Here is a 13,798-nt window from a genome sequence, read left to right on the forward strand (position 1 = left end):
TACAAAAAGTGATTGTTCACAAAAGCTGATAGCTCACCATGAAGTGCTATTTCCTGGTACTTTGAGCAGTGCTGAGAGCCACTGCAGTGCTGGGCAGAGGCGTGCACAGGACCTGTGGGTCGTGCTGCTCAGGGCTGAGTAAGTCTGTTCCTCTCCTGACCTCGCCAGGCCTCATGCACGTGTTCCCATGGATCATTTGTGTGATCCACACCAAGGCTTGCTGTGGCCACTTGGTGACACTTTGACATGAATATGCTTCCCAGCGTTCAGTGAAAGGGACCTTGGATTCCACTAGGGAATAGAGGCTTTGGACACTGTTATCAACTGACTAATGATGGCTCAATGCCCCATGCCTGTGCCTTGGGGACCCTGGAGTTGAATTGATCCCTGGGGCTTAGGATGGGACAGCATGCTGCTCTCAGGCGAGGTCTTTTGAGCCAGCCACCTGCTCCATGAACTTTCCCTGAGCTCCATGGTGAAGCAGGTTAAGAGAAGGTAAAACGGGTCATTGAGGGCCTGCATGGATAGCACCCACCTGAGCAGAACCCCATTGCTGGTGTGGCTAGATTGTAGTCAAGGTAGAAGTCTGGACAAGCTCTGGAACCTTGAAGGATTCACATTAAATACAGAGGAGAGAAAAGATTCACAAGTCTGATAAGGAAAATTGAGTGTCCAGGCTGATTGTTGCTATGTCCTGGGGAGAGTTCAGGGGTCAAGGTTGGAGATTGGGAGGAGAGATGGAGAGAAGAGAGAGTGTGTTGTGTTCTGGAGAGAGTTGAGGGGTCAGAGGTGGAGATTGAGAGGAGAGATAAAGAGGAGAGACAGTATGCTGTGTTCTGGAGAGAGTTCAGGGGTCAGGGGTGGAGATTGGGAGGAGAGATGGAGAGAAGAGACAGTGTGCTGTGTTCTGGAGAGAGATCAGGGGTCAGGGGTGGAGATTGAGAGGAGAGATGGAGAGGAGAGACAGTGTGCTGTGTTCTGGAGAGAGATCAGGGGTCAGGGGTGGAGATTGGGAAGAGAGATGGAGAGAAGAGACAGTGTGCTGTGTTCTGGAGAGAGATCAGGGGTCAGGGGTGGAGATTGGGAGCAGAGATGGAGAGAAGAGACAGTGTGCTGTGTTCTGGAGAGAGATCAGGGGTCAGGGTTGGAGATTGGGAGCAGAGATGGAGAGAAGAGACAGTGTGCTGTGTTCTGGAGAGAGATCAGGGGTCAGGGGTGGAGATTGGGAGGAGAGATGGAGAGGAGAGACAGTGTGCTGTGTTCTGGAGAGAGTTCAGGGGTCAGGGGTGGAGATTGGGAGGAGAGATGGAGAGGAGAGACAGTGTGCTGTGTTCTGGAGAGAGTTCAGGGGTCAGGGGTGGAGATTGGGAGGAGAGATGGAGAGGAGAGACAGTGTGCTGTGTTCTGGAGAGAGATCAGGGGTCAGGGGTGGAGATTGAGAGGAGAGATGGAGAGAAGAGACAGTGTGCTGTGTTCTGCAGAGAGATCAGGGGTCAGGGGTGGAGATTGAGAGGAGAGATGGAGAGGAGAGACAGTGTGCTGTGTTCTGGAGAGAGTTCAGGGGTCAGAAGTGGAGATTGGGAGGAGAGATGGAGAGGAGAGACAGTGTGCTGTGTTCTGGAGAGAGTTCAGGGGTCAGGGTTGGAGATTGGGAGGAGAGATGGAGAGGAGAGACAGTGTGCTGTGTTCTGGAGAGAGTTCGGGGTCAGGGGTGGAGATTGAGAGGAGAGATGGAGAGGAGAGACAGTGTGCTGTGTTCTTGAGAGAGTTCAGGGGTCAGGGGTGGAGATTGGGAGTAGAGATGGAGAGGAGAGACAGTGTGCTGTGTTCTGGAGAGAGTTCAGGCGTCAGGGGTGGAGATTGGAAGGAGAGATGGAGAGGAGAGACAGTGTGCTGTGTTCTGGAGAGAGTTCAGGGGTCAGGGGTGGAGATTGGGAGGAGAGATGAGAGGAGAGACAGTGTGCTGTGTTCTGGAGAGAGTTCAGGGGTCAGGGGTGGAGATTGAGAGGAGAGATGGAGAGAAGAGACAGTGTGCTGTGTTCTGGAGAGAGTTCAGGGGTCAGGGTTGGAGATTGGGAGGAGAGATGAGAGGAGAGACAGTGTGCTGTGTTCTGGAGAGAGTTCAGGTGTCAGGGGTGGAGATTGGGAGCAGAGATGGAGAGGAGAGACAGTGTGTTTTGTTCTGGAGAGAGTTCAGGGGTCAGGGGTGGAGATTGAGAGGAGAGATGGAGAGAAGAGACAGTGTGCTGTGTTCTGGAGAGAGTTCAGGGGTCAGGGGTGGAGATTGGGAGGAGAGATGGAGAGGAGAGACAGTGTGCTGTGTTCTGGAGAGAGTTCAGGGGTCAGGGTTGGAGATTGGGAGCAGAGATGGAGAGAAGAGACAGTGTGCTGTGTTCTGGAGAGAAATCAGGGGTCAGGGGTGGAGATTGGGAGAAGAGATGGAGAGAAGAGACAGTGTGCTGTGTTCTGGAGAGAGATCAGGGCTCAGGGGTGGAGATTGGGAGCAGAGATGGAGAGAAGAGACAGTGTGCTGTGTTCTGGAGAGAGATCAGGGGTCAGGGGTGGAGATTGGGAGGAGAGATGGAGAGAAGAGACAGTGTGCTGTGTTCTGGAGAGAGATCAGGGGTCAGGGGTGGAGATTGGGAGCAGAGATGGAGAGAAGAGACAGTGTGCTGTGTTCTGGAGAGAGATCAGGGGTCAGGGTTGGAGATTGGTAGCAGAGATGGAGAGAAGAGACAGTGTGCTGTGTTCTGGAGAGAGTTCAGGGGTCAGGGGTGGAGATTGGGAGGAGAGATGGAGAGGAGAGACAGTGTGCTGTGTTCTGGAGAGAGATCAGGGGTCAGGGGTGCAGATTGAGAGGAGAGATGGAGAGGAGAGACAGTGTGCTGTGTTCTGGAGAGAGTTCAGGGGTCAGGGGTGGAGATTGGGAGGAGAGATGGAGAGGAGAGACAGTGTGCTGTGTTCTGGAGAGAGATCAGGGGTCAGGGGTGGAGATTGAGAGGAGAGATGGAGAGGAGAGACAGTGTGCTGTGTTCTGGAGAGAGTTCAGGGGTCAGGGGTGGAGATTGGGAACAGAGATGGAGAGAAGAGACAGTGTGCTGTGTTCTGGAGAGAGATCAGGGGTCAGGGGTGGAGATTGGGAGCAGAGATGGAGAGAAGAGACAGTGTGCTGTGTTCTGGAGAGAGATCAGGGGACGGGGTGGAGATTGGGAGGAGAGATGGAGAGGAGAGACAGTGTGCTGTGTTCTGGAGAGAGTTCAGGGGTCAGGGGTGGAGATTGAGAGGAGAGATGGAGAGGAGAGACAGTGTGCTGTGTTCTGGAGAGTGTTCAGGGGTCAGGGTTGGAGATTGAGAGGAGAGATGGAGAGAAGAGACAGTGTGCTGTGTTCTGGAGAGAGTTCAGGGGTCAGGGGTGGAAATTGGGAGGAGAGATGGAGAGGAGAGACAGTGTGCTGTGTTCTGGAGAGAGATCAGGGGTCAGGGGTGTAGATTGGAGCGGAGATGAGACATTGTGCTGTGAGTAGAATCCCATTTGATGTGCTTCTGAGCAACTCCAGAAAAGCCTGAAGTGGGTTTTTAGTTCTGTTTTTGGGCATCTTTTGTATGTAGTTCCAGGAGGGCTTCAGGTAAAGGAAGTCTCCTGGATTTGGGTGAAGCTAGGAATTGTCTTTGGTTTTTCTTTCTGTACTGAGGATAGTTGCCAATGTTGTTTAAAAATGTATCACCCCAAGGTCCTTGATGGCCCTTCCTTCCCCCAGGGATGAATATGCTGTCCTCCTCACTTGCCTAACTCCCAGTCATCCCCCGGTCTTGGCTGAACACTAGTTTTTCAGAGAGTACCCTGTGATGCCTTTATGGAATTTATGATAATCGTTCTGTCTCTTCATAGCACCGCTTCTGGTTTGTAAGACTTGAATACCATTTGGGGAAACACCTTTCTTCCCTAGCACCTAGCTCCACTTTCCCCATGTCCTTGTGGCCGTGGAGGTGACCATGGAACATTTGCAATGTGGGGCTAACCCCCCCACCCCAATCAGGTAGCTATCACAGTGCTTGTAGCCATTTTATTGGGTAGACTTTGCTCCTTGCTGTTAATTTGTAAGTCTGGGGAGCAAAGCACATTTCTTTTGAAAAATAAGCATAAGATTTTGTTTTTACTTGGTCTTCAGTTTTAAGAGGGGACATTTGCCATCATTTCATGAAAGAAGTCAGAGAAAGATGGTGAGGGAGTGAGATCAAATAAAGTAAAAATAGTAAATGTCAGCTGGCTGTATTTCTAACTAAAAATAAAATTCACTTTAAACCCTATGTCCATTATTGCCTTGGACTACTTTACACACTTCTCAGAGAATTAAATGGAAATCTACTAAAACCCTGTACCTGTGAACAAATGTGGGTTGTTGGTATTTTCAGGTTCTGAAATAGATTCTGTCTGTTTCTTGGACACTTTCATCAGCTGGTTTGGAGGGTCGCGGCAGGAGCTCCTACGTGAGCTCTGTGTATCTGCTGGCCTGCAGGGCCACAGCGTGCCACGCGAGTCTTACTTATGCTGCTGTGTGTTTATAGCTCTCCATTTTGCTTTTCCTGAATGACAGATTACAATTTCCACCAGAAACTTTTCTGAAGGAGGCTGGATATGGCAAATTAATTTGCTAAATGGCAGCTCATGATGTATATAGTAGATCCCAAACTAGTGAACTTAGATTACAAGAGCATTGACAACTGTCACTAAAATCATACATTGCAAATCTGTCTTAAGAAAAAAAGTTTGGCATCTGCCAGGAGCAGAGCTTAAAGCCCCAGGGATGTCACAACTTGCGCATTGTTTACTGTGGAATCAGTGTTCACCCTGCTTTCCTCGGGCCTGCTGGTGGTAGGAGCAGACCCCCAGCTGTTTGGAAGACACCAGCCAGGTAATATTCTCCCATTTCTGTGTGAGAATACCTTTCTGGTATGATAGTATATTGGTAGCAAAAATTGGGTCTTTTTGAAGGTGTGGATAGTTTAGTCATAACTTTTCTTCCCTCTCTTTATAAGGGTGCTGTTTATTCATTCGACAGGAGTTTTGAAAATACATAATTTATTTATTATTATTACTTTTTTATTTTTAGAGAGAGAGAGAAAATTGGCATGCCAAGGCCTCAGTCACTGATATTGAATTCCAGACACTTGTGCCACCTAGTGGGCATGTGTAACCTTGCACTTGCCTCACCTTTGTGCGTCTGTCTAATGTGGGATCTGGAGATTCAAACATGTGTTCTTAGGCTTTGCCGGCAAGCACCTTAACCACTAAGTCATCTCTCCAGCTCTAGACAAGGAGTTTTGATGAATTTTTGTAGTAGACAGCTTTAGTTTGCTGGGATGAACTTCTAAACCAAGTACAGTTATGGAAGGAATGGAATTTATTGAAGCCAACAGATTCAGGGGAAGTTTTATAATGACAGAATAAGCTGGGCCCCCTTTCACAGGCCCATACCAAGAGATAAGCCACCACCGAAAAAGCAAGCAAGCACACTTCAGGAACCCCAGGCAAAACTCAAAACTTTGCATATCTTTTAGACTGGAATTTCAAATCCAACCCCTTAGGGCTAGAACCTAGGATCAGCTCACAGTGAGTGACACCTCCTTCAGCAAGGTGGCTGCAGATATAAATAAAAACAAACAAACAAACTACTGAATTAGGGCTGGAGAGATGGCTTGGCCATTAAGGTACTTGCCTGCAAAGCCAAAGGACCAAGGTTCAATTCTCTCTCTCTCTCTTTTTTAATATTTAATTTTTTTTAATTTTTAAAATTTTTATTAGAATTTTCCATGATTATAAAAAAAAATCCCATGGTAATTCCCTCCCTCCCCACCCCTCTCAATTCTCTTTTTTAAATTAAATCTATTTATTTGAGTGAGAAAAAGGCAGAAAGGAGGCAGGGAGAGACAGAGAATGGGCGCATCAGGGATTCCAGCTGCTGCAAATGAACTCCTGATGTTTGTACAAGGTGCTTTCGTGGGTCCTGGGGAATCAAACCTGGGTCCTTTGGCTTTGCGGGCGAGTACCTTAACCGCTAATCCATCTCTCCAGCCCCATTACCTTCTCTTGTACCTTTCCCTCCATACCACACTTCTTCCACACTAGACCCCCTTCTACTTTCAGTGACACAGCTTCTTAGTCATCCATGTTCTGTGGTGGGTCCTTATGCCACATGGAAATGCTATAGGGATGTGGCTCACTCCCCTTTCTCTTATCGTCATTGCATGAAAATGCCACTACTTGGCATTCCAGGAATTTTCTAGAAGATGAGCTGTACTCCGAGATGTACTACATAGTTATATTTGCTGGGCCAGCGCTCAGGATGCCAGTGAATGCAGTGAACTGCAGAAGGAGACAATAGTGGCTGTGAACCTACCGCCCAGGCTGTGCCCCAGAGGTTCCAGTCCCTTTGTTTCCCCTTTCTTCACTCTTTGTGGAAGTGCTTCATAGCAAACCCCAGAAGCTATGGCATTTCCTCCTCCCATGCACACTTAAACATCAAGGGAACTTTCTCGTCTCCAGCTTTCGCCTTGACCCACGTGCTAGTTAAGTACCCGCCATGCACTGGACCCCCTCCTGGGCATTAAGGATTCTTGGATGAATAAGACACATCGCCGGCCGTCAAGGCAGCGAGGGGGTGATGGAGGAAAGAAGTTCATGAGCTCACGGAGCTTCCCTGTGGCTGTGGGTGGCTGGAATTTGTGTGTGCTGCTCTGCATGCATGGAAAAGGGGGTGGGTGGCTGTGTAGGGCAGGGTGGTAGAAGTCCTTAGGAGTCACTGGGGGAGGAATGCTGTTCATGGAGTGTTGCAGGCAAACTGCTGGTCCATGGTCGCCAGGCGGTGGAGAAGGCACCTGATGGCTCCACATGCTCAGTAGGTGTCATTGACCGAGCGTCTAATTCCACACCAGGCCTCTCTGGCAATATGGTAATAAGTGGCACAGTCTGCAGATGTGGGCGCTCATAACGTGAGTGAGGCAGCTAGGTAATTTTACTCAGTAGCTACATCAATAAAGACCTGATAAATGGAAGATTTATTCCTACAGAAATAATGGAGCAGGTTCTATCATTAATCATCTCCCTGTTAGAATCAGAGGTTGACGCTGTGTTAACCACATTATATTCAAGTCATAATATTAGCATTTCTCAGCTTGCATTTATTGAGAACTTAGGATAAATGGCTGAAGCACTTTCTATGGGTGTTCTGGCTTACAGAACTGAGGTGCTGTGGGCTTGCCTCTACCTTTGTGTCTACTGGCCTCTGCTAACATAGCATATTTACCCCATAGCACTTGCCAGCAACCATACCTTCCAAGGACATCTCACCTGCTCTCCCCACAGAGTAGACACTCCATGGGGGAAAGGACTTTGTCCCCTAGTCTTTCTTGTTTTTTTACAAGGCAGGGTCTCACTGTCGCCCAGGCTGACCTGGAATTCACTGTGTAGTCTCAGGTGGCCTCAAATTCACAACCATCCTCCTACCTCTGCCTCCTGAGTGCTGGGATTAAAGGTGTGCGCCACCACACCTGGCTCCCTTGCTGATTTTGATAACATAAAAATCTCTTGATAGAACTAGTTTAGCTACCCACTTTTCTACATCTTCTTATGCTTTAGAAAAATACTGTGTCTTTAACCTCTTGGATTCTTGACAATGAAGGCTCATTTGTTATCGGCATTTTCATGGAAAATGTCTGTCTGTAACTCGAATGTGTGCCATTAAAAACAACCTTTTTCTGTAGGCTTATTAGCATTATTTTAGTGGGATATTTTTGAAAATGAGGAGGGAGCATGTGAGTGTGCAATGCAAGACTTTTTCTTCTATGATGTTGTGGATGAAGCCCAGGAGCCTTGCACATAAGAGGTGAGCACCGTACTGCCGAGCTTCATCCCCAGGCGGTGGCATTGTATGTGGATGTGTCTGTGTGTGTGTGTACGGATGTGTATGGGTGTGTGTGGATGTGTATGGGTGGGTATGGGAGTGGGTGTGTGGGTGTGTGGGTGTGTGTGTGGGGGGCGTATTCATGCCATGGCGCCTGTGTGGTGCCCCTGCCAGCGGGTAGTTGAACAAGGACTCGAGGAGAAGCTAACCTGGGTGAAAGAAGAAAAACAGACACAGGAAGGAGACCATGCTAGGTGTTTGTCACGGCCTTGAGAGCTTATTCTTACATGTAGGTTTATATAGGGTTGTAGGGGGAAGGGGACGTGATCAGGGCAAGGAGTTGTAGGGGTAAGGGGACATAGTTAGGGCAAAGATCACCGAGTTACTGGTTAAACTGCAATGTCTTTGTTTCTTCATCAGCTACCGGCAGGATGGGGGAGTGTTTAGCCAGGTATACGATCCCATTGTTTGTGGTGGTTGAATATTAGGTGAGGAACTAAAAACTTAACTTGCTATATGGCAGTCACTGTTAACGTGACCAAAGTTTGGTTCATAGCTCCCAACAGTATGGTGGTCAGAGGCCATCCTCGCCTGTCAATCCTTGCCTTCCTTGTGTGAGGCAGGGTTTCTCGTTCTTGCTGAGTTCACCAGACTAGCTGACCTGTAAGCTCCTGGGCAGCTCTCTTGTCCATGCCTCTCCTCTTGCTGTTGGTGCCTTGTGAAGACAGATGCTCACACTCTCTAGCCCCGGGTTCTGGGGATCCAACCTCAAGTACGCTTGTACAGCAAGCTAGTTATGTGCTAAGACCCCTCTCTGGCCCCCAAGACATTGTAAAATAGGAAAAACACGCCACTGTTCTTCAGGATCACAGTGCATGGATTTGAATATGGAGGCCGTTGTCTTTGAGCTGCCACAATGCATACACACATGATGATGGTGAGCGCCCTTTGTGACGATCTGTGACTTCCCGAACAGGTCCACACCGAGGCTGGGCTGCCGTCCAGATGCGCCTGCTGCACGAGCTGGTCTACGCCTCCCGCAGGATGGGGAACCCCGCGCTCTCTGTGCGGCACCTGTCCTTCCTTCTGCAGACCATGCTGGACTTCCTGTCGGATCAGGGTGAGTGGCCTCACACTGGCATCTTTGTTCCAAAAGGATCTGGCTGTGGGCACTCTGGCCCTCCTCACGGGAACCCTGGGTATGGGTTTGAGTTGGGACTGGTGGTCTTACTTCCCAGCTCCTTACTGGTGGCAGCTGTGTAGCTCTGTGGCCAGCCTCAGTGTCCTGCTGTTCCCTGGCTGCTGGCTGTCCCTTGCTCCCCTGTACCTCTCCTCTGCTCACCGCTCTTGTCATCCTCTTCCCAGTGTCTTGGTCACCTCCTTGCTCTTCTGCTTGGACTCTATATTAGTGTTTTGTGTTTTTGTCTCTGTGACCAAATACCTGATAAGAAGCAACTTAAGAGAGGAAGGATTTATTCTGGCTCATAGTGTGAGGGCGTACAGCCCATCATGTGGAGTAGGTGTGTGGTCAGCCTGCCTCACCTGCTCATATCTCACTGGTTAGGAAATAAAAGATGGGACAGGAAGTGAGGCAGAGCCATCAGCCTCAGGGCCTGTCCCTCCCTCCCAGAACATATTTTCTCTAGTTAGCTCTCCCCTGGCAGAAGTTTCACAACCTCTCAAAGCAGTGCCTGTGGGAAATGTATTAGATTCAGACATGCTTCCTGTTGTCCGCGAGCGCTGCATAAAACATAATGCCAACATGCGGCATTTACATACAGAAGAGCCCGTTCCTTAGGAGCCAGCTCAGTGGGTTTCTACCACTGGCCCCTCCTGGACCATCATCTAGATGGGGGGTGGAGCAGGCCAAGGCCGGGAGGCTGTTTGTGCCCTTCTAGGTGTGCCGTACCTGTGCTCAGCTTTCAGAACCACAGGTGAGACGCTGGGTTGCTCTGAGGGCCACGGCATCTGCCCATGCTACTCCTGGCTTCCTCCCTGAGCACGACAGCCCACCCTGACTGGGTGTCACCTGCCTTTTGGGAGTCAGTTATCATCTGTGCATTTCAGCTAAGGCTCAGGTTTGTATACCTTGTGGCTCATTGGCCACTTAATGTGGTAACCTTTGGATCCTCGGAGGCTGGAACGTCAGAAGAGGACCTCAGTGGCCTCTTTGTCAGACCTGCTTTTTCACCTGTGCTTAGCACCCACCACTGGTGAGACCCATCTGGGTTCTCGGGAAAGTGCCCTCTGCCATGGTGCTGACATGCAACAGGTTTATTAGGAATGACTCGTGGGCTCAGCTAAGGGAAGAGAAAGCAGGGCGATGTCACATGGAGAAGTGTGGACTTGATACAGCCATACCAGAGCCTCAGCTCACCGTGGAGAGCTTGAGCCCTGCAGACCTTTTTCAGGGTCCAGAAGGGCTGGGCCTTATCACTTCTTGACTGACAATAATTGGATGAAGGTTGCCCATGGGTAACGAGGGGACAGGGGTTCTCATAAGTAACAGGGGGACAGAGGTTCAGCTGTCCGTGGGGCGTCTGTGCTAAGTAGTGAGAGGCTTGGTCTTCATGCCCTGGCTCAGGAGGGTCAGGAGGGGTGCAGTGAGACAGCTGCCCATCAGAGGACTGCTTGAATAGGACAGTACGTAACCCATGGGGAGTCTGTCACTCTGTGCTGAAACATGGCGTGGGCAGTGCGCCTGCATTGCATTGTCACTGCGGTGGCCAGTTGGGGCCTTAGATGCATCAACTTTGCCGTCCTGTTCCTCATACCGCATGGCTGACTGTGTGATGGTGTACTCCTTGCCTGTGATCACTGTCTGCCCTCTCCCCAGTTCTTTCTCGAGCATCTCCTTTCCTGGATATGAAGCAGTCTTTTCCAGCCCAGCATAACCAGGGTGTGCACCTCCCTGGGCTGTGGTGAGGGAGGAGCGTCAGTTCCCATAAAACATTGGAGAGCAGAACCCACACTCTGAGACAGGCTCCTGCAAAACACAGTGCAGAAGTCTGTGGGAGAAGATTGCCGTCATCAGCCTGGGAACGTAGCAGAAAGAGAGCCGAGAGTCCTGGCTTGAAGGCCAGAGCTCAAGGCCTGCCAGTGTGACTTAGTGCCCTGGTCTTTGTCAGCCTGCATCCAGATGTATCTGCCACCCTGTCAGAACGAGGACAGAATTCCCTTCCTGGTGGGCTGAGGATGCAGCTCTGCTGGGTCACTTGCCTAGTGTGCTTGAGGCCTGAGATTCAGTCCATGGAGTCTGCCCATGCCATTCTCTTCACCAGTAAAGCCACCTCCTGGGCCACCTGTCCAAGCACCGCGTTCTTCACAGACTTCCATGGTGACCCGTCCCATGGCCATCTATGTTAAACACACTTTCTTCTTCCTCAGTTCTTGTAGCTTTGTTTTTGTCATTATTTGTGTTCCTTTTTTTTGATGCAGCGTCTTACTCTATCCCAGGCTGACCTGGAACTCACTCACTGTGGTGATCTCCCTACCTCACCTCCTGTGTGTCGGGATTAAAGATGTGACCACCGCATGTGAACGTCCCTGTTGTTCTTAAAGTGCTCATTGCTTGCAGCGGCTCCATGTCCTTCTCGTGCAGAGCAGCAGCCATTCTCTATTTAGGGACTCATGGTGACCAAGTGACTCACTGCTGTAGGGATGTCCCTGCACACTTCATGGTGGCCTCTCTCTTCAGGCCAGTCTCCGGCGGTGTCTCCACACGCTGCAGGGCAGCCTGGGCGCGAGCCTGTCTCCAACAGTGCTTCTGTACGCTGCGGGGGCCTCTACGCAGGGCTGGTTCTGTTGTCTGTATGTTGAGTCTGAGGTGTGTTTTCCTTTATCTCCTGCAGCCGTCTGGTGTGGGCAGCAAGATGGAAGGTGTTGGCACCAAGTTCACTCACTCTTCGGAGCTTCTTGACATGAGAGGGTTAGATAGGGCCAGCTCCCACAATGCCTTGGCTCTCCAGATGGGGATGGCATAGGCAAGGCCTCTTTCTGCCTCGTTTTCTGGTTTTGATCTTTCCAGACCCTTAGGCTGCCACTGACCTCCCCCTCGCCCCTTTCCTGATTGGACTGATGATCCAGCAACTCTAAAGAGACAGTTGAGATCCTATGCTAAGACTAGAATTTTGAGTGCAATCCCTGACCCATGGCCTTAGTCTGGACCTTGTCCTCTCGTGGTATCGTGTGTCTCCGCCTTACACAGGGTCACGTGCCCTTTTGCAGGTCCCCAGCATCGGAGGTCCCTACCTTTGTTCTCTTCCTCATGCATCTTCAGACATAGTTCAACGAGCGATTCTGTTGTGTAGTTGGGTGGTACCCTTCCCCTCAGAAGCATTTGGTTTTGTTGGCTGTTGTATTTTTTCCTGAGCATGGGCTATATCCGCCCCTTCAGTGCCCTGCTGTTCACATAGGGCATCGCGTGCATGTAGTGCTTGTTAAATGTCTGAGCTTGGTCATATGACCATTAAGTGGAGCGACTTCTCCGCTCTTCTGCATCAGGCTGATGGGCTTGGCCCTCTTCACTGTGCATGTGTGCAGGCGGGCTTTGTCTCCCTGACACAAGACAGCTCTAGTGCAGCCTCCCAGCTCCTTCGTCGCGTGCCCGTGGCGTGACCACGGGGAAGAGCACCCTGGCTCTTCTGCTCAGCGTCTTCTGTCAGTGCTTGTCACTGCCTGCCGATAGGAGGCCTCAGCCTGATCCTGGAGGCGTGTGTTTTGCTCGCACCCTGGTTGGGCTTCTTGCCTGAGTGTGTGGAGAGCCCTTCTGGGCCTCCGGGGTCCTGAGCTCTGGCCCCGGTTTCTCTTCTTTTCTTATTCTTCCTACTTTTGAGATGTGTTTGATTCTAAACCTGTGCTGTGTTTGTTGACAAATTCTACATGTGATTTTGCAAAAAGGGTGATCTGCATGCTGTGCAAATAATCGACAGGTCTCTACCGCTCACATACAAAACATGAAGTGCGATTGAGGCATTGAAATGTGTGTCTAGTTCTGGCCGGGGGTCTCACTGTTACCATCTTAACTGCTAAGCCATCTCTCCAACTGGGGAAGTGTACTTTTTACTGCAGAGCATCAAGTGAGGTTCCTACTCAGCTTGGGAGGTGGTGCATGCCATGATGGATAGTTTCCTGGCTGGGTGTTTTTAAGTGACAGAATTTGTTTGCCCCTAAAGTGCAGATGGTGTACTGATGGACATTTAAGGCCATGTTGCTTAGTGACTTAAAGGCACCTCGTTTCACAATAAAAAGCTTAGAATATTTGATATTGCTGTGCCAACAGCTGTCTCCTGAAAGGCCGGTGTGTGATGTATCTGGCTAATTAGAGTCTCCGGAGGAAAGAGCAAAGGTCACAAGGGCTGTGTGGGTCTTTCCACTCACTGCTCCTCTGAGCGCTGTCACCTTACGTTAGTAATTAAGTACTTCCTGGGCCTTCATCTCCTCATGTAGTCCAGCAAGACATGGTGTGCTCTTGTGGGGCAGTTTGTTATCTTTAGGAAGGACATTTTGATTGATTGGATGACCTTTCCCCTAAAGAATGCAGGCGGCCACTCATGAGCCAATAATGAGCATGTGTAGACATGGCTGCTCTGAAATTCAGTGTGGATAGAGGAGCAGCCAGGAGGAAAGACCATAGTAGGGCTTTGCTTGCTTGAGGAGGCACCTTTCACATGTGACCCTCTACTGGCTACCTGAATCAAAAACAACCTGACCTGAGGATACTTGCCCCTCCTGCCTCTATCCTGTCCATGTGAGTGGACTTCTGAGACAACATGATCATGGGGTCCTTGCTACCCCATGCCTCTATTATGCCCATGTGAGTGGACTTCTGAGACATGTTATAAGGCTGTTCCTCACACGTCAAGACCCTAGCTACCAGAAAAGCTGTTCCCCCATCC

At 50.1% G+C, this 13,798-nt stretch overlaps 1 protein-coding gene across 2 annotated transcripts in view; it reads left to right on the forward strand.

Moving 5' to 3' along the window:
- Positions 1-13,798, forward strand: part of Trappc9 (trafficking protein particle complex subunit 9) — a 562,289-nt gene that overhangs the window by 73,944 nt on the left and 474,547 nt on the right. For both annotated transcript variants that reach the window (XM_045143193.1, XM_045143194.1), the window contains one exon: positions 8,878-9,021. In XM_045143193.1, the coding sequence (XP_044999128.1) occupies positions 8,878-9,021 (144 nt within the window). The remainder of the gene's footprint in view (positions 1-8,877; positions 9,022-13,798) is intronic.

Source organism: Jaculus jaculus, chromosome 2, assembly GCF_020740685.1.
Source record: "Jaculus jaculus isolate mJacJac1 chromosome 2, mJacJac1.mat.Y.cur, whole genome shotgun sequence".
NCBI classification, from domain to species: Eukaryota; Metazoa; Chordata; class Mammalia; order Rodentia; family Dipodidae; genus Jaculus; species Jaculus jaculus.